We start from the raw sequence: 26,381 nt of genomic DNA, 5'->3' as shown, positions 1-26,381 counted from the left end.
TTTAAGACCTGACACTCGCATGGATCCAAAATACTGTTACACATTCTTCCTGAACTGTTTATGACTGTGTTTTCACTGTTAATACTCACTAAGATGGACATTGTGACATTATTTTTTAGTGTATTTGACCATTAATAAGCCGCGAAAAAGAGCTAATTTTGGCACATGTATATCAGAGGCAGCTTTATTATGTGTGTATGCTTCGGATGTGAGCGCGAAATCTGCGGGAATGAGTGGAATTATGTGCAATCCCACGCCGAAATTCAGACCCGGTCACACCAACACTATTTAACCGGAGTGAATGAGATGGCTGGATGAGGGTGTGTGTCAACTCATTGTCGGAGAGGAGAGCAAGAAAGCACAGCTGGTATCAGTCTATCAATACTGCAGAAAGGAATATTGGAATCGTTTCAGATATTTCAGTATTGATACATATTAAAATATCAATATTTTTTTACAACACTAGAAGCTACAATAAACAAGTCTTTCATAGTGCCAGAGTGTTTGTGAGCTGTTTTTCTCCATCAGAGCATATTTTGCACTGAATCATCTCAAGAGGCTGTCTACTCTATTGTGGAGCTGGAGCAGCACAAAGAGGTAAACATGGCGGAACGACTGCCTTCAGCCCACAGAAACAGCTGGAGCAGTCTCCATCCAATGTTAATTAATTTTCTTTGGGTTTAGTTTATGTTAGTTTGAACCGAAATTCTAGCCTGACTACGTCAGACTTCGTAATTCCGCTCAATTTCAGTTCGCTTCTGTACTCAGTCTGAGATAGCGACCTATCTCCCAGTTTTCCTCCGGCCTCAAAACAGCTGGCCAATCAACGAACAGAGGGCGGGCTGAGAGCCGTGACGTAGACGCTGATTGTACCGTGGATGCATAGATTTACTTCACATAATCTGCAAAAGTCGTTCACAGGCATGTTCACTCCGGTATTTCGCTCGATGGTTTTGTTTTCGCATCATACATGTGTTTACAGTGGAAGTTCGATGCGGCTGAGCCAGCGCATAACACACGTCATAACCAAACGTTATGTGACTGGCTTACGGGTAACCAATGATTTTAAACTTCAGACAAGCGCATTAAGCGAGAAAGAAAACGCTTTTCAACTATGCCCTTCCAGACTCTGTCTACGAAGCAAAGCGAAGTAGCAGAGTTTGGTATTACCAGGCTACCGAAATTCAGAGAATTGTATCTGTTGGATTTACAGCACATCAATTCATCCACATCCCGAAATGCATGAAAGTGAGTGGCCGGTGATGTGGGAGAAGAATAGAGTAAATTTTATAGTTACCTAATACCTACACAATGTGTACCTGATATGAATAAAACACGTCGTCAATTTATATAGTCTGTGTGGTGCACTGAACGTTCTAATCACACCAGTGTGATCATATTAGTGTTGTCACGATACCAAAATTATTGTTTCGATACCGATACCAAGTCAAGTATTGCGATTTCGATACTTTTTCGATACTTTTCCTGAAAAGGGAGAAACACTCTCAAATATCATTGCTGTGCTTTATTTTAAAACCGGGACAACATTCTAATCATATAACACACTAATAAATGAACATATGAACAGCAGATATATTAAACATTTGAACAAAATATGAAATATCAAAATATAAAAAATACATTAGAGCAATGACATTCAAGGTAAAAAAATATATAAATTTAGCAGCATTATCTCATTTATCATAAGAAACATAAGAGCTTTATCTGGATTCTGAACTTTGAATAAAAATATGAACAGCGATTATATTAAACAATGTTTAATATTGGTAACATATGATAAAGCCTCATTGGTGATATATTTGACATGTGGGGAGAGAGTTGTGGAAGGCCTATACTTCATGTTAAACATATAGCAGCAAAGACAACGTCGGCAGTGTTGACGGCAAAATAGGCTACAGAATAATTTGTTCTGTATTGAGAGGTGCAATATTTGAAAATCGATAATATTTTTTTAAATTACATTTATATTGTATTTATGTTAAAACTTTCAAACATCAAAATGTCATTTATTAATATGTATTCGTGTCAAAATGACAAGACATGACAAATGACATATTTTGCCTGGAAACGCTTCCAACACGCTTGCGTGCACCTCGAGCTGCGCCCAGACGCGTGTGTCACGCAGGCAGTTAACATGGGAGCCGAAATAAAAACGGACACGACACGCAGCCAGTGTGTCGCCGGCCTTACAAATCTTGAACGCGGTCATTCTTAGAAGTATCGATAGCCTACTAATAAATTAAGCAATCGTGACGTTTTTAATTTCCGATTTACTTTTGAAGTATCAGTGCACCGTGCAACAGAGCAAGGTAGGCATCGTACTTCCATATGTCACTCCTCGCGTCATCTTTTTCTACGAGTCGTGGACCACTTGTGCTCGCACATGCAGCCATCTCGCTGTAGTGTTTTGTCACATGACACTGACAGCGGCAGGTTCTTTGCTGTGTGCGTCAGGAAAAAAACACAGACGTCCATAGGGAGGCTTTTTTTTTTTTTTAAGTATTGATACTGATACATTTAGGTATCGTGACGTTTTTAATTTCCGAGTATCGCGATACTTTTGAAGTATCGGTACACCGTGCACCACTAGATCATATGCCAGCCTGGACTGATTCAAAGGGTTAATGACACTCCAGAGCACTGTTTGTATATGAAAACTGTTTCCCTGCATATTCTGTCTCATGTAATTTTCACTGCTGCTTCTTTGTATATCAGCTCATTGATATTAATAAGCAGTGGATGATGCAGTCTCTTTCCTTTGTCAGAAACATGGCAGCTGTATTTAACAACTCACGTTATAAATGAAAGAACAATAGACACTGTCTATGATCGTTCTTTCTGTTGTCTGTGTGTAGAGAAGATAAAATGTACAGGCTTCCAGGAGAAACCAATCAGGTAGAACAATAACAGCTAATGCCGATTGATTGACTGAGGTGACAGAGTGAACATTGTGGCTTTTCATGGTGTGATGTGTCCACATTGCATTTTTATGTATTGAGTTGAAGCTAATGAATGTCTGGTGCTTGCCAAAGAACCTCATCCAGTGAACAGGGCCATTAAGTGAACTCAAACCAGAGGTTTATTAGAGGGATTCATGAGGCTGCAGTCCAGGTCCTCCTTCACGTTTGTTTCCCAGCCTCTTCAGTGGGTTTATGTAACCTTGTGAAGGCGAAGCTTTAAAGGTAATTTACAGCCCATTAAAACAAGCAGAGGAGGATAAGAGTGAGTGCATGGTAGGGCAAACGTGAAATACTGTATGGAGTGATTGCCAGAGGGAGAAAAAGTCAGGTGAAGAAATATGATACAAGCTACCAGGTTTCTTTGCCCACGCATCTTTACAATACAGTCCTTAAGGAAAACCTTTGAGAAGTATCTCTTCAAATGCTTGCCAGGGCTCTAGCGTTCATCGTTTACCTCAAACAAGCACTTTCAACTAGAAGTTTCCATTGGAGCTGTGGCCTAGTGATTAGTGAAACACGTGTGGTCGGCACAAGATTAAGTCTCGCTCATCATTTTCTAGTCGCTTCTCTACTATCAATATGAATTGTAAAATGCAAATACAAAAGAGCCCACCCTCGTGTCTCTAAGAGATTTTTCTCCAAGATATGATCTTTGGTTAAATTTCAAAAATGTTTGTTTTATTGTCCACCAAGCAAAAGGGTAAATGCGTCCAAGATTTAATAATAATAATAATGGTTTAGGACATGTTTGGGTCCACAAATACTGCCAAAAAAAAGGCAAGCAAATCCAATCAACAGATTTGCTTGATTTGAGTTGACAAGGTCAGTCAGATTGGACAGGAAACATGTATCATCTGTGCGCAGCCAAACATAAAACATGTGTGTTCCCATCTGGTGTTATGTGAGGTGTGTGAGTGGATTGGAATTTCTCTCTCTTAGATGCCAGGCTGGAGGATCATGAGCCCTGGCGGCAGCTGCTTCATCCCTCTTCATTACCACCACATCATCCCTGAAAAAAAAAAAAACCTTTTCCTCATAACACCCTTCCTCTCCACCCCCATCCCTACACATTCTCTGTATTGGTATCCTTGAAGCTCTCTTTCTCTGTCTCTCCACCTCTCTCTCTCTCAATCTCATGTCTCCTTTTTTTAATCACATCCCTTATTCCTCTCTCTTCACCATATTCCTCTTTCTTAGAAAGTATGTGGCAAAGAAAAATATTCAGGAGGCCAAGACTGTAGCAAATGTGATTAATTTCATATTCATATAGCCGCCCCTATTTCGTGTGTATAGAAACAGTACACATAATATTTCAGTAGAGTGAAGTGCAGCAAAGACACAGTGTTGAAATTAACTCCAGAATATTGTATAATTTATTTGAACACACACTGTTCAGATTACGCACTTTACAAAGATTGCAGGGTTTTTTATAATGCAGGAAATGACTTTGTTAGCAAACAATCTCCTTCTGAAGCAGAGACTATATTAATAGAATTGTTTAAATCATTTTCAATTAGTATTTCACAACAAATAACACGACAACGCAAGTTTCACTAGAGAAAATTCTGTGGTCTGCTGTGGACACTACCAAAGCTGGTAATTGAAAACAATTATCAGCCAATTAATTTTTTTTTTTTTTTAAGAAATGGAAAAATGCACATGACACAATAACATTTAGAGAATATAACAGTAAAATGTAAGTAAAACATCTCTCAAGTACATTAAACAGCACAATAACTCGGTCAGCCCATTTAGAGATTATTGGCTGATAACCTATTCAAAAAACAAACAAACTTATGATTTGGTAGCATCATTATCAGTTTCAAATTTACTGACAGAATTGTCAATAAATAATAACCTAAACATTTTTTTTTCTTCTTACAGGCCCCTTTTAAACAGACCAATTTAAGAGAATATCACCAGCAATATTTAAAAAGCCTCCAACAGAAATTATCACAAAATATGAATAACCCCTAAAAAGCCAACAGTTGAAATAAATGCTTAGAGAGACACCTTGCAGTACACATAAACTTGGTTGAATATTGGCCAAACTATGACAATGTTAAAGGATTTGCTTACCTATATATATATAAATCTCCTTTGTAAAAGCTTTACGAGGCATACATAGTTCTCACTTTAGATGAGCTCACAAAATAGTTAACTGACAAATACTAAATGTTTTATAACTACATGAATTAATCATGAATTATAGTAGGAATACATGTTAATAAAGCATTTATTAACACACTGAGTAACTATTACTATATGTCTAAATATAAAGATGTATAAATGTACATTTAAATAGTTCATTAATCATTTACTTACACTTTCTAAATGATCTTATGAACCACTGACAACTCCTAAATAACTTGTTTGTAAATAATGTAATACATCATTACTACATTTTCATTATCATACATCAGAAATGATAAATTGATCATTAATAAAGTATGAAAATACAATTATTGAACACATTATAGATATGCTTATAAATAATAATAAAGCATTTATAGTTGTATTTATAAACTGCTTATTAATGTCTATTAATGCTTTATAAATTATGAATTAACTATTTACTAATGCTTAACTAATGATTCATTGCATGCAGTTATAAAGTGTTGCATTGTCATGTTTTGCTTCAATAAGTAAATAAATAACATATCATTGAAGAAAAAGTGTTATATAAATATGTCTTCACTGTCTCCCATTACCATTGGTATTCACTACATCATGTCATTGTTCATTTGCTTGTAATTGTTCATTGTTCATAAGTGTTTTTTATTTTATTTTATTTTATTTTTCTTTATTTTTCTTTTTCTTTCTGGGTGCTTTCTCATGGCAAATTGCTGTCAGAGTGAATACCCTTAAGGTTGGTACTTTGGTCTTCCATTGGAACAGGCCGTTTAGAAATGTTTTAAATTATGTTTTGTTAAACTCTTGTTAAGTAAATTTTTACATTCTGTCAGTGATAATTAACTCAAGGCACTGTATCTACAAACTTAAAACATTTAATGAAACTATGACAAGCTCCTCTGAAAGTGTATTCAAGACCATATTCAGTACTCTCTAAATTTGCTCCAATGTCTCCAGGAGTAGAAATCTCTGAAGTATTTTAGAGGAAGTCATTCTGAACTTGCACTTAATACTGTGTAACCTTTCAACCTTGTTCATTAAAAGCTACTTTTTTCAGAGGTTTCAGCTAAATTAAGAGATTCTGCATTAGGCCCCCTATGAATTATAAATCCACCAAATATAAACTCAGAAAGAGCATATTTTAGCTTGTAGTCTAAATAATGTTTTGTACATTTTCTGAATGTGTCTTCTAGCCTTCTCATACTTTAACTGTATTCATTATTTTACAGACAGTTTGTAGCTTTCACTAGATAGCCCAAGGTATTGTGAACAAACAATGATTTTCCACCTAGCCTCAGACAGGTCAAGACTGCACTGTAATATTTTATTGGAGTCTCAAATTCTTGCTCAACTTGCTCCGGCTGTGACAACTTTCGTTTTAGGCCGATGTAACCTAGGCTGCACAAGCTATTGGTTAATGTTAACCAATGGCTAATTTCGGATTTGTTCTTTTAGTGGATAGCAGGTTGGGGCTGAAAAAATAAGACATTGATTCTCATTCACTAATCGTGCGTATGCACAAATTTGTATGTGATATCTGCGTATGAAAGTTTTCACAAAAACATAATTTATCAATAACTTTCATTTTGTTTTAGCATACAATAAAATGCAGTACAATAAAATGTATTCAAAATTTCTGAAAAAAAAAGTAGGAACAACAAATCACGTACCGTACCCTGAATGGTGTTATAAACGGGTTAAGATGAAATTGTATACAAAGATATAGATCTTAAATATATTTCATTATATGTAATCTGGGTCCATGTAAAAGGTGTTTATTGCATTAAGACTTGTTTTGAGGATGGTACACTCTGCATTGCACCAGGATCTTACTGTGTGTGATCTCAGGCGAGAGCGCATCTTTAGAGAGGGTCATGTTTGCTGTGAGCGACAAAAGGAAACGGTGTGTGGAAAGCCCTTATATTGACATGGTTTGGGTGCAAATTACTGTCTCTGGGCACGCGGACACTCATTTAGAATACTCCAAATTCATTAATGTTAAAACAAGGCTAAGAACAAATTCATGTGCGTATGCACGTGTTGTGAATCAGGCAGAAGATTTTCGTGAGAAGTTCTCCTATGTGTATAAATAAGAATAATCCATGCAATCATTAGTGAATGAGACCTAGGACAAATGAGGTCTTGTAGAAATGGCCAGTTTTCACAGTCCAATTAATGCCCGATGAATAAAATCAACTCCCAGCATACATTTTCACTCTTAAATGCATAATACTATTAGGTGAGTGCAATACTGACAAAAATGATATCTCTGTAAATAACGATAATTAGCCAATATTTTGCTGAGTGTGTTTTTGTGCTAGTACCTTCACTGGTGTATTTGTCATGGACAGCTAACTGTGTGGTGATTTACTCACAGCAGTGTCAAAAATTATGTTTTAAATTATGAGGCAATATTTTTAAACCTTTTTAGACATACGCATCATCTTTCATGTCATATTGTTACATTTAATCAACAAATTCAATTATAATAATAAGACACTGTTACTAATTAAATGAAAGAAGTATCAAATAAATCTATCTTTGCATTGCAGAGGTGACACAGAAACTGTACATTGGCATGTGGATGTATTTATACAGACTGTTTAATGCAGCTCAGAGGTGACTTAAATGCATTTACACTGCATGTAAAATTGCCTAATGCAAAGCAATTGTTTTTTTGTTTTTTTAATTGAATATTTAATTAGGACTTTTTTTCCATTTTCCTTTCAAAAATTGACACTTTAAGTATGAATCTTAACTTTCAAGTTCAAGTTCAGTTTATTTGTATAGCACTTATACAACAGCCACATGACTGATCAAAGTGCTGTACAGAGGTTCAAAAGGAAGGAAAAAGGTAAACAAACAACATAGCTAAAACACAGTTAAAACAGTTAATTAACAATAAAAAATAAATAAAATAATTATAATTATAAGCCATGGAAAACAATCTGAAATCAATTCTGAATTTAATAGGCAGCCAATGAAGTGTCCTCAGAATTGGGGTGATATGGGCGCTTTTACGGCTGTTAAGAAGGAATCTTGCAGCAGCATTTTTAACTAGTTGAAGACCAATTTGAGACTTTGAAATCCCGCAGTAATGTGAATTGCAGTAGTCTAGACATGAGGTAATAAGACATGAACAGCCATCTCTAGAGTTTTATGATTTAGGAAATGTTTGACTTTAGACAACAAGTTGATAAAAACTAGAGCCAATTACAGAGGAAATGTGTTTGTCAAGGTTTAAAGACTCATCTAGCAGAACGCCCAGGTTCCGTACACGTGAAGATATAAACCGGATAAGATCGAAGCTGGTAGCCTGAGAATTATCAGTGGGCCCAAAAATGATCACCTCGGTTTTGTTTTCATTTAAAGATACAATTTTTTGAGCTAGCCAAGATTTAACTTCATCTAGGCAATAAGTAGGTGGTGACAAGTCATTAACTGCATTCCAATTCAGAGGCTGCATCCTTTGAAGGACTCAGACTTCAAATGCCTAGCCGTTGAAGGCTACGAAGGTCGGACCAAGCTTTGTTTAATGGGACGGTCTAGCCTACGGAGGAATGTTTTTGTCTCCAAGCAACTCTGACAGCTGCCTTTGATGAGTGGCAGTAACGTTTATACTGGACTTTTTATGTTCAATTGCCTAAAAACAAAACAGGGTTCGAAACCTGTCAAAATATGTTCACCTTGGTGCATGTATGAACATAGTAAAGAGCATTACTATATAAAATTGCATCTTGGTAAGATATAAGTCAATATTTTAACCACTTTATATATGTGTGTTTTTTTAAATATATTTTACATTTGTATCATTAGATACATTAGATTATTTGAGTAAGAGTAAACCCAATACTTATATTTAAACGAGTAATTAAAAAATCCTGTCGTCACAACCGTGCAATGAATTCTGGGGTAGGGGATGACGCAAAGGATCTATCCGTTCTATCCTATAATGAAGAGCCTTCGAATTGGCACAGCCTTTGTTGCGTAGCGGTGACGCAATCATCCTTGAATGCAGCCTTCTGGATTGGAACGCAGCTAATGTCTTAATAAGTCATTCATCCATACTATTCATTCAGTCACTAAATCATTAATTAAACTGATTCATTTAAAATGTGGATTCATTCAGTATGAAGCACCGCTACGTGTTGTTCAGAGACATAAAACAGTTCTGCTGTGATTTATTCAACTACTTTATAAAATGAATATGACATTTTCAATCGTGCCCGCATTTGGGGAAAAAACAGCTCATATGATATTGCTTAACTATATCATTTGATATAAATAAATAAACACTCATGGGTTAAAAATGGCCCTGGGTATCTTGAATTTCAGAGGAATTCTAACAGCATTAAAATAGGCATCATGCAGTAAAATTGTACATTCTCAGGAAATTCTATGGTTTGATTTTTTTTTCCCAATGTGAGTGACAATCCAAAATGTAAGCTTGCACTTCGGTAAAGCAATAATTACGATTATAACAAACATTATTGCAGATGATAAATATCACATACACCTTTATTACATACACCTTTATTAAATTGGGTTACAAATACTATTTCATGTTAACCTAAAAATAGTGCATGTGTTGGAGACAGCATAGACATTGAAACTACTTTCAATGCTGCTACACCCATCATATACAGAGTGTTATAATTTCACCACAAAAGGTGAAACTCTGCTGGTCTAACTCTGCCGAAAATTTACAGTGGTCATCTTATCTGGTATACACATACCCTTGTCATTGTTTTCTGATAGACTATGACAAAACTCTCCATCAGTTCAGCTAAGCCTCCTCACGTTTGAGTGTCAGACACATTTATCTTGAAGACAATGAGGAGTAATTTCAGGAAGGGCAGGATATGGAGGACATGGATTCAAAAAGACAGTTAGAAAGAGAAGCAAAAATGTAAAAACTCAGAGTGAATTTTTTTTTTTTTTTTGAATATCATGATTCAGCTTTTTATGGCTCATATAGTATAATATAGTAGAATTTGGTGCTCACACTCAAGAAAAATTAAATAAAATACAATTTTACTCAGAGGCCCAAACCGAGCAAAAACATTCAATTTGGTACAGTTTCTGAAATGTAAATGTGATGCGATCTGGGAAAACCCACCACATGGTGAAATTTGACCGATTACAGGTTTTGATACCATATTAAAGCTGGTTTCAAGCCCTTTCCAAATCTGTCACGTCCTGCTAGCGGGATAATTGGCGGTCTTTTGTGTTGCCTTTTTTCATATCACATATTTTAGTAATCATCAAAGATTAGGTATCATTCGAAAGCTTACGAACTCAAAATTCATCCTGTGAAAACCGTTTTGAAATTGGACGATTGAGAGGCAAGCAAGATCTTTTTAAGTGAGCAGCTACATCAGACTCCGTTGTTCTCTTGTGCTCCGCTCCACATCTCACAATAACGTTGGCTAAAAAAAATAAATGAAAAAAATAAATTAAAAACTTGGGTGCCGTTGTAGTTTAAACAGGACTGGTGGGAATTGCGCATTGATACACCTTTATTCTAGATGTTGTGTGTTGAACTTGGTGAACTTTTTTGCACCTCCTCCGACGTGTTCTTAAAGAGAAAGACAAAGTCTTTTCAGCTTGCCACTATAAATCACTATTTTTCTGCACTAAACTAGTGAATTTTGCCAATATACATTCAGAGATGATAGACAAGATGTTATAGAATAATAATTTAATGAAAACCCAATTTTGACAAAAAAAATTACATTCAATCTATTTTTAGACCTTACTGAAAACATACCAGCGCAACATCTGACGGGTTTTCCCAGATCGCATCACAAATTGCCAAAAAGTGAGATATAAGTCTGATATCTTGTATTTTAAATCAATTAGGCTAAATATTAACAATAGCAGACTATTTTGCATATAAAACTGCATATAAATATAATTTCTATCAACACATCTTTCTGTATCGCACAATAAAATGTCTTAGTAAGATGATATTTAAGTCTTAAAATCACAGCTCTGTAGTTTTTATTGTGGGGGCAAAACTTATAATGCGATGCAATATGATGATTGAAAGACAAATAAACGTTTCTCAAAATCATAATGGATCATATTTGATATGGATGTGATACATGAAAGAAAAGAAAGCCTGTGTCTGCAACAAAAGTCGCACAGCTGTTTTAAACCTGTGATTTTCCCTCAGTGCAATTAAGAAACAAATCAGCGGGGAGGATTAAAACATCCACAGCTGATGGTCCATTTTTGACAGGCCTTCCCAAGTTCCACTACACATTTAAAAAATCCTGCAGAGCACTCTGGAGAAAATACAAAAAAAATAACTAAAATTAAAATGCTTTCCATTCAAAATGTTTTGAAGAGTACTTGAAATGTCATTTTCACTATGAATACATTATGGCCACTGACAGAGTAGGATTTATGTTGAAACATGCATTATTTCGTTTCATTTTACCTCTTGTATGAAACAAACACGTGCCGTGTAAAATCCTTCTTCAAAATAAAGGCTCATGTTGCGACTGGAATGAGATAGTGTTCGTTCCATGCACTAGGATGGTGACATTGATTTCCTCCTTTTGGCCTGCAGCCCTTCAGAAATACCCTCCGCTAAGCCAACGGGGAATGTAATCAGTTTCCCACAAAGCCAGCTGAGACCATCAGCCACTTAACGTTTCTGATGTTGACAATGCTATTACTCAGTTTATCAACAAGTGTAGAAATGCTACAGTGAGACAGGGAAAAACATACTACCTAATTAGCATCAGTATCAGCAGTATCACAACATGGGAAACATACTGTATGCGCTACTTGTAATAGACAAAGAAAAAATTATGTCTGCAGTTACATTTATATCATTAGATCCATTCGATTATTTGAGTAAGTTGAAACCCAATACTTACATTTAAAAGTGTAATCCAGCAATTTATTATTATTTTTTTTTTAAATCCTGTTGTCACAATGTTTTTTAGGAGTACTTAGTGACTTAGTAACTTAACTTAGTGGAATGTTCACTGAAGTAATGCAACTGCAAATCCTGATAAATTACCCTGCTGGTGGTGGCAAACGTTGAAACTCTTGGTAAGTGATGCACGCTGAGAAATTGCTAAGTGGACTCCTGCCCCTCAACTACCCTTTCTCCCAACTCTCTAACACATTAACCATGACAACTTCACGCCAGCCATTGACAGCATGTTATTTGTTGGCTTGGTCACATCTCTGAGTGCCACCCATTCCTTCTGAAGCCTGTGAATAATGCATGCATGAAGAGCAGGAGGGAGAGAGGGGCCGTTGCGCGAGAAGTTCAGAGGTAATCCATATGGAAGGAGTGTAGGAGTGACTCTCTCCCCTTCTTTGTTATTGATTTTATGTCACTTTGGACAGTTGCACTGATACTGATTCCAAACAAAACAGAAAACAAAAGAGGTTCGAGCTATCCACTATCGTTAACCCAAGATTGCACCATTAAGGGGTGGGGTGTGTGTTTGTGTGTGAGCGTGACGGAAAAGAGGCTGCAGCACTTCGTCTGGGAGGCAAAACACAAGCGGCTCATTCATATGTAAAAGATGGATTGTTGTGAATAATAGTTTAATCAAACCCTGCCTATCGGTGCACTTGCGCACAGTGAGGGATGGCTGCGATGCGTAGAGTGACATTAGCTAATATGGGAAATTTGTCTGTGACAACTTTATCCATTAGCAAAGTCTTCGGCCTGTGCTGTTACAAAAGCCGATTTAGAGTTGTGTGATAGTATCGTAGAGCATCAGCGAGCCTGCAGGACTCGTTGAGCGACAACTGTGCTGATTCGGAGAGATACTCATGAGGTATAAGCACTCTGCTGATCTGAAGTCTAAAGGGATTATGCCTAAAGTTGGTCATGGGTCTTCTGGGCTTGCTGCATTTTCAAGGAGGCACGCAAATATCCATGGAAATGAGCCATCCACACAGATTGTTTCTCTCTGCAGCATGGGGGAATAAAAGAGTAGCTAGTCGAAGCTAAAAGTGTGTGACGAGGTCAACGTCAAAGAGCCACTCTCTTGTCTTTCTTGTGATTGAGGTTGCCTTGTTAGTATGCGCAGAGGGTTTCAGCTGGTTTGATCTGCCATCCAGAATAGACAAATATAAGGACCTGGCAGTCAAAATAAGAGTGTCAGTGGTCATTTAGACTTGTTTAACAACAACTCCTGAAGCTTTACAGGCAAGTATATTGCTAGTAAGAAGCTGGGGACAATAAGGACACAAGATGTGCTATTATGTTGTCTCCAGTAGTGCCTCTGATATGGCGGAGTGAGTTTGATGATGGAGATAGTGGGTTGCTGGAAGAATTACTTCACCATTCTCAATGCTTATTAGTATGTGATCCAGATTGCAGACGCTTGCCTAGATAACATTGAGCACATCTAATCTACACTAAGACATGTTTTTTTGTTTGTTTGTTTATTTGTTTGTTTTCCCCTGATAGAAGACCAACTTTAATGCTAACATTCAGCCTCGGTCCATTGGCTCGCACTGCCTCATTTCTTGGATTCTTTTCTGCCTTTTTTTTGGCCAAGGTTTTATTTTGTACATGCCTGAGAAGGCTGAAATTAAATTTACTTGGGAAGAAGCTAAGCAACAAAGGGCTATGGATCACAATAAAAGCTTATCAAACCCAAAGAACCCTCTCTCACTGTAAGGGAAATGGGTCAGCTGAATAAACAGCACTTTTTAAGTCTCTCACTTTAGTCAAAAGGAAATGTATTCAGCACAACAAAGTAAGTAGCACCATGAAGCATGCTGTAACAAGGCCCTGGTTTGTCCATTTAATAGTCTTGTTTATTCTTTTATTTTTATTTTTTATCTATATCAATTATTTACAACCAAATAATGAGCTCATGTTTCTGGGACAGACCAACAAGCAGACACTAAATTCTTAAAGAAACAACTTGAAGTTTCCCAGAGAACTGTATTGCCCTGAGCAATAGAACAATCTATTGTTCAAAGTATCATATGTTTCTCTTTAAATTGCTTATAGCACTCTTCCTTGTAGTGTTGTAAAATCAATGATGATATAGTTCAGATAACTTGGTCTTCATACTGAAAGTGATGCACCAATGTAGCATCACCACATTAACGGTGTTGTATATGGTCTACAGTCAGCTTTTTTTCTGTTTGTAATATATTACAAGTAAATGCCTACCCAGATAAAGAAAATCTTTAAAATGTAAAGCATGTTGAATACTTTGCAAAGATGAAGATGACTTGGGACTAGGCTGAACCTTCAGAAATGAAGGTGACATGAAACTGAACAGGACCAGAGGGTCTGGTATACCAGGAAACACCATATCATCCATCTCGTCAAATAATAGTAAAGCAGGGACCCAGCTCATAGCACGAACCTAAGCGACCAGAATGTGGGCGGGACACCAACTCCACTAAGATGCCCTCGGTGACAATGTTGCTGGCTCTCACACCTGTTCAGACTCCGCAATGGGCTTGGGCTCCAGGATGAACATGGGCTCTGGAAATCAGTCTGGTTCAATCTTCATGGATGGCTCGGGCTCAGAGTCTGCGGTGGGCTCTGGATGATTCTCTGTAGCGGGCATGGTTAAAGGCTGTCTGGGCTCTAAGTCTGGAGTAAGGCTAGTGTTGTCCTTATCCGAAATGTATATGATAAATGGAGAGTCAATTCAAAAGTGAAGTAAAGCAGAATGACGGTGAACAATGAATTTTAATGAACACTTCAAGAACTACACAAAAACATATAACATTAATGCAGACCTATAAACTGAATAAACTGAAGGCCTAAATACAGAAACAGGGAATCAAAGAAACAAGGAACAGGTGTGAGCTAATCAGAAACCATAGTAACAAATGAGAACTCAGGCAAAACCAAGACTATAAGCTAAACAAAACAAGACCATGAAACTATAAAAAAGACACATCATGAATGTTACACTGCTATGATTAGACTTTTTTTTATTTATTTTTTTAAATGAAATAAGGGTCCCGCTTTATAGTTAGTGTCTGTAACAGCTATGTACTAACATTTAAATTAATAATTGGGGTTACACCTTTATTTTAAGGTGTCCTTGTTACAGTGTAATTATACATTAGGATTGAGTAATAATAATTAACTACAAATACTTACGATTGTCACATTTTGAGTTTTTTTTTTTTTTTAAATCAGTTTTTTTTTTCTCTGTTCTGTTCATGTTTGAGTTTCTTTGTTAATCTTCTAAGCTGTTAATTTGTTCAGTTCTCCTCCTCCGTTCTCCATGTCTGTTTGTCTCCATGGTTTCTAATTGATTGGGTTTCTCAGTTCAGGTGTGTCTATTTAGTTTCTCCCTTTGTCAGCTGTATATATATATATATATAAGCACTCAGTTTGCATTAGATCTTTGTTCCGGTAGTAAGCTGTGTAATTCTGTTATTACTCCTTCGATACCCTCGCTTCTGTTTGTGACTTCTGTGGATTTGGATTCCTGCTTCCAGTGAGTGTTTAACTATACAGCATTACAGAATACTGGAACCTTTAAGATAAAATAATGGCTCCCTCCATCAAGATGGTCATCATCTGGAGCAGTACGTGGAAGTTTTTAGAGTTTTCCCATCTGGTGAGTTGGAGCAGAACTACACTCAATGGCTGCTTTCAGATGGGACTGGATGATGAGGTAATTCGGTTCCTGTCTCCTGGGCGTTGTGATTCACTCTTAGCCATTTCCATTCTTTTTTTCCTTTGGCTAAATGGTTCTGATTTCTTGGTTGAAGAAGCTAAAGAGGACAATTACAACCCTTATCTAGTACCATCCCGAAAGCTTTTGGGCACTCCAACTCACCCTCGAGCCTGCAACCAAACCTCCACATCCCTGAACAACAGGACCATCTCATCTGCTCCAGAGTCCACTCCAGCCCCAGAACCCACTCCAAAATTCAGCCAAGAGTCCACTTCCAAGTCCGTTTCAGTGATTTGACACAATGCACTTATTGCGTACATACAGATTTTTACATTGTACTTATTTTTTTAATTACCTGCATATAACTAATTTCTGTAATTACATCTATAATTGTTGTTTTTGTTGTTTTTTTAAAATGTTTTGCAATACAAAATGAATAAAATAAGTACATAGTACATTTTATTTGATTGACTGATTTATTGATATTAGTTAAAAACACCTACGTGTGACCAAAATATATTAAAATTGGAACTGATTGTGAAAAGTGTTGATTACAGCATTATATTTAGACCTACCACAATGTAAAGTTGACTGTTTAGTCCCTGGCTTGATTTACCAATGCATAAACAGCAATAAAAGTTTTTGAAACTATATAGTACAATGACCTCTATATGTTAAGAGATCAAAGGAAATGTGATCCCTTTAAACAAAAAGCTATATTTTCACACCATTAATTCTCATTAGGTAGAATAAAAAAAATAAAGTGATCTGTTTTGTGATCTGAGCCCAAGGAATGTCTCGGTTACCTATGCAACCATGGTTCCCTGAAAAGGGAATGAGACGCTGTGTCGAAACGCTGTGGGAACGCCTCTGTGTGACTGCGTTGTGAAGGATGCAAAAAGTCAGTCCAATGACCCAAGCCTGTGAGGACCAGCCTGCCGCATCACAGACATCTTTGAGGGAAACTCCTGACAGTAAAGCTTTAGAAACAGCCATATTCCTAGTGGAGTGGGCCCGGACAGCCAAAGGTGAAGGCTGGCCAGTCGACTCATAAGCAAGTAAGATAGCCTCGACCACCCACTTGCTCATCCACTGCTTAGATGCTGGGAAAACTTTCCTGGGTGACCCAAAACAAACAAACAGCAGTTCAGATTTTGTACACAGGGCAGCTCTGTGGACGTAAACATCTAGTGCCCTAACTGGGCAGAGCAAATTTAGTTTCTCTTGGTCAGACGTCTAAAAGGGAGGAGGACAGAAGGCCTGCAGCACAATAGGTCTTACAGTAGTAGTAGGTACTGTGGGAATATAACCCGGTTTAGGGATAAGAAAGGCCTTCACCATACCAGGAGCAAATTCCAAACACGTGGGAGATACCGCAAGGGCTTGCAAGTCTCCAATTCTTTTGAGAGATGAGACAGCGAGGAGAAAGACAGTTTTCAGAGTGAGAAACTTCTCAGGAACCTCCTTAATAGGCTTGAAGGGAGCCAAGGAAAGGCCTTACAATATTATGGCCAAATTCCAAGCCGGCACTCTCGTGCAGACTGCAGGTCTAAGCCTCAAAGTGCTTATTCCAGCACTGCACCCACTGGGCAGTTAATTAGGTTCAGCTGGTGATTTTCGCACTATGAAGTGAATAATCTCATCTTCAAGGCATAAAGTTTCCTCGTGGAGAGAGCTCTGGATTGAAGGATGGTCTCAACAACCTCAGTTGAGAGACCTGAACTTATGAGCTGGGCCCCCTCAGAGGCCAAGCCCACAGTTACCATAACTCTGGATGGGGGTGAGGAATCGGAAAAGGCATACAGAGATAACCACGGCTACATCTGTACCATGGCGTCCAGTTCAATAGGAGCTGGATGAGTAAGGGAGAACCACAGTGGACAATGTGTCGTCTCTAAAGATGAGAACAGATCTACTTCCACTCGGCCGAACTTCTCCCACAGGAGCTCCACTACCTTGGGGTGGAGTCACCATTCCCCGGGCCTCGGCCCCTGCCTTGACAGGATGTCTGCTCCCTGATTTAGATACCCCGGGAAGTATACTGCCTTCAAAGACAGCAGCTTCCCTTGGGCCCACAGGAGGATCTGGTGAGCCAACTTGACCGCAGACCCCCCCTGAAGGTTTATGTAAGAGACCACCGATGTGTTGTCTGCATGAACAAGCACATGACAGCCTCTTAGGTCTGGGAGGAAGTGTTTCAGTGCCTGAAAGACAGCCAGCATTTCCAGGCAATTTATGTGCCAAGAGAGATGATGAGCCAAGCGGCCCCAGCCCATGAGGGTTGCATCAGTCGTAAGTGTGACGCAACGACAAGGAGCCCCTAGCACAGGTCCTTGTGAAAGGAACCACGGATGCTTCCACGTAACTAAAGCACAAAGGCCTTCATCATGCGGGGCGGGTTTCCCCTCTGGGAGAACCCCTTTGGTTTTAAGCCACCACTGCATGGGTCTGAGCAGGAGACAGATGTGCATGCATTGTCGTCAAATCCCATTTCACTAAATAACCACTAAAAAAGTGGTTCTCTGAGCTGGAGAAAACACACTCTTCTTGGCATTCAGTCTTAGCCCCAACATGTGTGCGAGCATGGAATCTCTATGTCTAACTGCCAGGTGCTCCGATTGAGCTATAATCAACCAATCATTTATGTAATTTAGCATGCGGATGCCCTGGAGTCACAGGTCACAGAGGAGCTAGAGCTGCATCCACACACTTTGTGAAAGTGCGGGGTGATAAAGCTAGGCCGATAGGAAAAACGCAATAGGAACTTTCTGTGTTGAGGAAGGGTGGATATGTGGAAGTATGCGTCCTTGAGATCTATCGTGACAAACCAGTCCTTGGACATTTGTGACATGATTTGCTTCAGAGTAGCATCTTAAATTTGAGCTTCCCTACAGAGTGACTTCCCAAAGCACACAAATTGGCGGGGTTGGCAGAATGGCCCCCTGAGGGCACTGCCCTCGGAAGCTGCCAAAGCCCTCTTAGAAGCAATAACAGCACTCAGATCTGTTTTGCCCTTCGAGGACTTCGACTGCGAACGTCTCCCCGATCCTCAGTCTTTCTGGGAGTACGGGTAGCGATGCTCTGCTTCTGATGCGCCCTATGTGAGGAGCTCGAAGACAGCTAGGGATGCTTCCACTCAGCAGCCCCAGAGACCTGAGAGTGGCGAGGGAGGAATTTTTGGAACGCCGCCGCTTGCTTTTTTGCCTCCCGGAACCTATCGGCGACTGAATTTAACAAAAGATGAAAAGGCCAGATGGAGAGATTGGGGTGTCCAATAAAAAGCTCTTGTCTTTTTCTTTGAATCCAGACAGATTTAACCACAGATGTCTCTCCGTAACCACGAGAGCTGCCACAGAGCAGCCGACTGACTTGGCCATCTCCTTGGAGGAGGTTGTGAGTGTGATGGCAGAAAGCGTTTGTCTAATTCACTTTTATGAAGAAGCTCCTGTTTCTCGGCCGGCCAGTTGATGTTTAACCTGGCTACGGCGTGAGTCACAAGATCCTCAAATGGGGTGGTGAGTCTCTAGTATCTACATCTGTATCCCCACCCGTAATACAACGTGGGCAGGGATGAACACACTTCCTGAATTGTTGTTCACTTGCCACAATAAAGCCACCTACACAATGGTGAAAAACTCCTGTCTAACAGTTTTCACTGCATATGCTGAGACAGACAAACACCAAGGGGACAAATGGTTTCACTAAGAGTGTTTGCTAACACTGCCTGTTTTAGGTATGCTTTATAGTTTCCTAGTTGATGACATCACCCGCCTATGATGTTCCGTCATGCAATTGGACTGATTTCATAGGTGCTTCACGACGCAAAGGCATTCCCACATTCCCGCAGAAGCATTCCCACAGCGTTTTGACACAGCACGAGTTCCCTTGAAAGGGAAACTTGATTCTTTAACTTAATACTTGACAAATTTTGTGGAACAAGGGGTAAAACAGGGGTGTTAAATGCTGATTCGAGAGGGAGAAGTATGTCAAACTTGTGCCAGCCTCTTCAACAAATGAAATCATCTTCTGAAAAAAATGTGGTGTTATTTGTAATGGGGGTGTTGGAGTGATAGACGTTCCAGAAGTCTGGTGCTGTGATATCACACTGAATCAAATTCAGTACATTTTCAATCTGCTGACATAGTGGAAAATTTCTGGAAAATTTCTGCTCCCAAAGCAAGGACATCACATTCAGTCACCCCTACTGAATATCTTGTGTGTTGTGGGTGGAGGGAGGGGGGAGCACTAAAATTAACGTCTGCTATCCTTCCGCTTTCATCTCAGATGCTTCTTTCATCACTCTCTCTTGTGCATGTGTCTCTTTTTTGTCTATGTTACTGGCAGATGGAATTGGTAGATTCCAATCAATGTTCTTCTTTGACTAATTACTCTGACAAAGATGGTGAGGATCCAGATGAATGCGCCTGCTGCGCATATCTGGCAACACACACACGCTGTACCAAGAAAATGCCAAATATATCCTGATAAGCAGCTAGAAATCTGCAGTATAATGATTCTCTATTAAACACTTACCAAGTTATGTTCTGGTATGATGGCTCTGGATTTAGGCCACTGTTAAAGCCCTGTTATGCTCACTAAAAAGTTTGTTTATGTCCTTCACCCAGGGCTAAAAAGACATTTGAAATGGCTGAACAATGATATACTGTTTGTAAAAACTCTGACACCACTGCTGGGAACTGTGTTTAAATGAATTTTTAAATGTGCATAGCAGAGGTGGAAAGTAACTAATTACAAATACTTTCATTACAGTACTTCAGTACATTTTTCAAGTTGTTCTACTTTCTTGAGTACAATTAAATTGTGGTACTTTTACTTTGACTTCAGTTGAATAAAAATAAAGTATGCAACTTTGCTACATTTATTTTTCACCAAAAGTACAAAAATGACAAAGGTGCTGACGGAACAACAGGGTGAGCTGGCATTTGACGGCCACTTTTCAAACTGCGGCTGAGCCCTGCGCTTCAGGCAATAAACAGGTCTGACTCGAGTGCAAAACCAATCAAAACTTCCAGTTCAGTTGTGGGGCGTTTAAACCACACTTTGACATTCAATCACTGTCGTTGTCATTTGGAATCAGTATCCCTAACCTTTCAATATTTTAGTGAATGTAAGTGAGATATGCTCATTTTCTGATTTTAAATTGCAATTTTTGCAGCTCCTGAAATGGGTCATATCATTAATATTACCAGAGCACTGAGCAGTTGAAGTAAATACAAAACTCTGCTCACACAAGGATGCACGTATTGCATGGTTAGAGCAAGAACATAATGTTAGTGTCTAAAATGCAGGCGCACAGTTCAGTTGAATAGTAAAGCATTTTTGGTAGAATGAAAAAACAGCATTTTATTTAAAGGGGTTAGGGTTAGGTGCACTTATAATGTTAATATGATTTTTACATAAAAAATGGTCAATTTAAAAATAAAAGGCCCTTTTCTACCCTGATTTTAGCCCTCTGATTAGAACGCTCTGTTAGATTAGAACGCGTCTGCTGTGAGACTTCAATATAAACACCCACTGCTATGTTTGGCTAACATCTTAGCATCTGAAATAAGTATTACATGTGGAACTCTCTTGAAAACCTTTACTACATTTGAAAAACAGCGACAGTGTCACAGAATTATATTATAATTACAAAATTATGATTACAATTTCAACTACAAAGCAGCTCTCCAGTGTGCTCATGTTTTTACTCATGTCTCACCTCGACGGGCTGAACAGATGAATCAGAGAAGATTTCCACATCAAAGAAGGTGGAGCACCAGAGAACACCCACCTATTGTTTGTCTTGGCCAGCGTTTTAGAACGACCCAAACAAACTCCAAACAAACTTCAATTTGATCACATTTTGTTCTAAATGACGCCATACCAGTTCGTCTTTTGATTGAAGTATATCGAAGCCTTTCTGATTGCGCACTTAAAATACTTGGAATCGGCCAGGAAAGATGTATGTCATGACAAGGGGTCATGTGTTGTAATTTAATGTTGTATTTTACTTTTAGAAGACCATTAGCTCTGGCACTTGATTGCAAGCACAAAATCCCTGTCTATATGTACCTTCACAATGCTGACATGTGTGAGTGAGCTAATGAGCAGTAAAAAACCAACTGGCATCACTGTAACACAATCTAGGCTAAACTCGTCTCGGAATCCCACAGGTTTTTCCAGCGTCAGTTTCTTTCCAGGTTATTGAGTCACACTTGTAACCAAGCCCGCTCCGCCACTGAAAATCCAATTCATGGCAGTTTGTGCGAGCGATTTACAGCCAACTACGGTGGGCTCCAATGGCATTTTGCAGATCGTAAAAGACCCTGCACAGTAATACAACCTTATTAATGAATGTATTAGTTGCAATGCTTCCCTAGAGCCTGCAACATGGGAAAAAGAGAGGCTAGATGGGGAGGGTTGATGAGTCATCCTACCCGCTTTGTGAGCTGGGGTCGAAAAGCATGAGGAAGATCCACACGCAGGGGACACGTGCTGTGAGCTTGTGGAGAACGGCAGCCATATCACTTCGAGTCCTGAAAGCCTGCATAAAGAAGAGAGTAAAGATGGTGAGAACAAGCAAATTAGTAAAGTGGAGAATTTTCAGAATATGGTATACAAGCTCTGTCCCTCTGTCATTCTGAGATTCAAATACAAATTATGCTCTGCAGCCTGCATGTGATCTGTACAAAGTAATAATGAGCCATAGGAATGCACAATACTATTTCTTTCGAGGACAAATACAAGTACTGATATTCTTTTTAGTATATGCCAATAAAACCAATTTTTTATTTATTTTATTTTTTAGTAAAGCTATAATTTTTTGTATGGTACAGTGTAACATTTCTCAATAAAAAAACATACAATTAGTCACCCATGGTAGTACGCATTTGTAAACGTGGTTTAATAACACATCTGGAGCATTTTTTTTTTTTTTTTTTCTGTAGATCAATACAATCTACATGTGCCTCATGTTGGTCATGAGCAGTTACTGTAAGCAGACATTTCTTGAAGCAAGTGCCATTTACAACAAATGATAAGCCACCTACTGTACACCTCACAACTGTTTTTGTTTTTAAGAAAACACACAAGATTAAAACATTGCACTTTAGAACACTGACTTTGAATGTATGTTGAATTTTAGGACAAAATTCTGAATTTTAGAATTGGTTTTCTTTCTACTCATGTAAGGGAGTATAAGTTGAAATCGAAGATAAATTAAAATGACTGGAAGTGGAATTTAATGGATTACAATTCAGATAAATTTAACAGGTAATAGCATTCTGAGAAATAAGTTATCCGCTCAACTTGGTCCATAAAATGACATTTAATTTAATATAAAAAAATACAAAGAACATACATTTCTACAGGAAGGCACTTTAAATAGATATTTGTGTCTGTCTGTCTTTCTGTAATTCCTTTCAAATCCTAAAGACTTAAGTAAACTTGTCAAGCGATTGTTGAAAGATTGATTAACTTTTCTATTCTAGGTAAAAATTCTGCAATCCTTGCTTTCTGAATTCATATATTCATGAATTTATGTATTTGAATTTAAGGTTATTAAATATTATTTTAAGGTTGTCGTTGTTGTTGTTTTTTTAGTCAAAATATTTTTTTAATAACTGGACAAACTATAGATATTATAGAATAGATAGTATATAAAAATTGCATACAAAAAATATATATTTGTATTTTCTATACTACAACTCTATATATTTTTTTCCCTAAACATAAACAAATTCATGCCTTTAAAACAGGGCTCCAGATTGCTACGATTTTTCCTGGCGGCGCGACCAAAACGTTGCCCAGCATCAAATGACAAATGAAATGAAAGCGGAACGAAACTGCGCTACTCATTTGTGCTTAGCAGACTGTTTATTAGGTCAGACCAAAAATAGGTGAGTGCAGCGCATTCGAACTACTCGCCAGTCACGGGCCAATCTGGATCACACAACACGTATTTAAAAAATAAATTAATTAAATTGCCATTGTGACCAGTAGGTGGCTGCAGAGGAGCGCTTATTGGCTTATTAGCTATTTTCACTCCCTAATATCTATTTTTTTCACTTGTTTTGCTTTTGAATAAATATTAAGACATTATGAATTATAATAATTAATGTTATCCCCACAGTATCGCCAAATACTTTCTGCAGAACTTAGTGGCTCCGGTGCTGCTGCCCTCAAATGTTAATCTGGACTGGAGCCCTGTAAACTTAAAATAAAACATTGTAATTTCTGTACGTTAAGTCTATTTATTACTAAGGCATTTTTCATAATACAGTCAAAATGGGGGGAAATGTGAATAAATGCGTTGCAGGTTGATTTAAGGTGTGCCCCTAAATTTTCTTCTTGTGCGTCAAAAAAATTTCAGTTAAGGGCTACAGTGCTCCTAGTAAAAAAAGTTAGTCTGAGGCCCTGCCTTAAAACCATGATCAAGAAACCAAGAAAGGTGAACCATTACATCTAGAACCAGTAACCCCACTATTATTCAAAAACACAACAATATAGCTGATCACCAGAATGTATTTATTTGTTTGTTTGAAGAAAAACAAATGTATTGTGTTAAAGATCATATATAGAAATAATATCAGTTCAGTCATGACAACTATCTGAGGGTTTAGCATGGTGATGGATATGTCAGTGTTAATGTATTTTGCCTTGGCGGAATAGATCTGCTACGCTGCTGTTAATAATTGCTGCTGCTGCTGCTGCTGCTGCTGCTGCTGCTGCTGAGCAAGTACAGAGACTTGCTACTGCCAATACATCCATAGACATGCTGCTGCTGCTGCAGCACATATAACATACATGAAAATAACCCCCAACAAAGCAAGAGACACATTAAGTTGACAATACATGCCAATATATGCATGTTGCTGAGTGTATATCACCAAACATGGGATGACTGTAAACAGGTAATGACAGGACAATAAGCAGATCTACCATAAATCTAGTAAAAAGAACGTTCACTTATCTTAAGACGGGTGCACACTGTACGATTTTGGCCACGATTTGGCCTTCTAGGGTTTCCTGACTGAAATTTGTTTATATATTAGTCTCGTAAACATTTTTTTTTTTATTTTTTTTTTATGTCTAACAATATATTTGGTAAGAACTTATGTATGGGATCAATCCCTAGACATGTCAGCGTGAAAATGCAACCTGTTTGTGACAAGTATTTGCTGGAGCTTACTATGCATAGCAGTACTGCAAGAATTTGATAAAACTGTCTGGAGATTTTTTGCTCTGATAGCCTTCCAAATGGCAGCCTGCAGTCACATTTCTTTGCAGAACTTTTTTATAAATATATACTATATATATATATATATATATATATATATATATATATATATCTAAAGCTGCTAGGGGCAAACATGTCTCAGATAGGAGGCTTGAAATTGTTTTCACTTGTAAAATTTTGAGAGGAACATTAATATGAACATTTATATGCAAGTTCCTCTAAGTGCATTGAGAATTAGGAGCGGACTTTAATCTAATTGCAAAGAGCCAAAAACAGAAATGCAATCCCTTTGCAAAGCAGTACTCAATAAACACAAAGTAATTTATTTAACAAAAGTAATCTGCAGTAGGCAACTGCATTCAGAGCAGGCTGTTTTTTTTTTTCTGCTAGTACTTACAAAGCCATTTTTGCTATGTGTTGCTAGTGGCAACACCTGTGTATGCTGAATACATTTCAAAGGATTAATGAAACACACATACACAACTTTGCATACTTATATTCAAGAAAAAAAGAAAGAGCTGAACTGAAGTCTCAGCACCTTTGACTGATCCACAATCAACAACGAGGAGAAATGAGATATTGGCGTCCATGTTGGCCCGCTGCTATGGCTTATCTTAAATTAAAAGGTGAAAATACATTAGGTTCCAAGGTGCTTGTGGGCTTTGCAGCAGTGCTACCCTTGATTTTATGTCTGCTGCAAGACATACACAGTAGAACAGTATAAGCACAAGGGTAGCATGATAAATAAGTCCTTCATCTACCCTATTGATCTGTCTTTCTTTTCTCAAAGCTGTGGCAACTTTACACATCATGTTCTATCTACAGCACTAGTACAGAACAGCAGAAATTCTTTCTCTTGTCGTCTGATTTTTCATGTTGACTATAATCTATAATAAAGAAACAGTTGGTGTGCATTCCTTGATCCTAGTATTCTCTGGTTCTTTGTGTTCCTTAGTTTCTAGTTTCAGTTTATGCTTGTTTGTTCTATAAACCCCTTGCACTTAGATCCGCTCTACACCTGCCATCTCTTCCGTTCATACCACAGATTACATACCACGACTGTAACCCTGGTTCCCTGAGAAGGGAACAAGACGTTGCGTCGTCATCATCGATTCTTTGGGAATGCCTCCGTGTGATTACGGAGCACTGTGTGAAATCAGTCCAATGGCATGACGGAATATCACAGGCAGAATGACGTCAGGACCAGGAAGCTATAAAGTGCACCCAGACCAAACATTGTCAGCATCTACTAGGCCAAAACAAGTTGATCACACGGATACAGGGAGGCAGTATGGCAGGGAGATGCAATGTCTCGTTCCCTTCTAAGGGTACCAGGGTTACAGTCATAACCAGAGACGTTCACTTTTGAGGGAACTCATGCTG

General features: G+C 38.2%; 1 protein-coding gene across 1 annotated transcript in view; it reads right to left on the bottom strand.

Moving 5' to 3' along the window:
* The window catches only part of gabra3 (gamma-aminobutyric acid type A receptor subunit alpha3), a 467,920-nt gene extending 444,847 nt beyond the window's left edge, over positions 1-23,073 (bottom strand). Inside the window, 1 exon segment of the mRNA XM_084136680.1 lies at positions 22,198-23,073. Within this exon segment, the coding sequence (XP_083992806.1) occupies positions 22,198-22,310 (113 nt within the window). The 5' untranslated portion in view covers positions 22,311-23,073.
* Between the last annotated feature and the right edge of the window lie 3,308 nt (positions 23,074-26,381).

This window comes from Abramis brama, assembly GCF_963993115.1.
Source record: "Abramis brama genome assembly, chromosome: 15".
NCBI lineage: Eukaryota > Metazoa > Chordata > Actinopteri > Cypriniformes > Leuciscidae > Abramis > Abramis brama.
The sequence above is the reverse complement of the archived record's forward strand: the minus strand, read 5'-3'. Positions and strand labels throughout refer to the sequence as shown.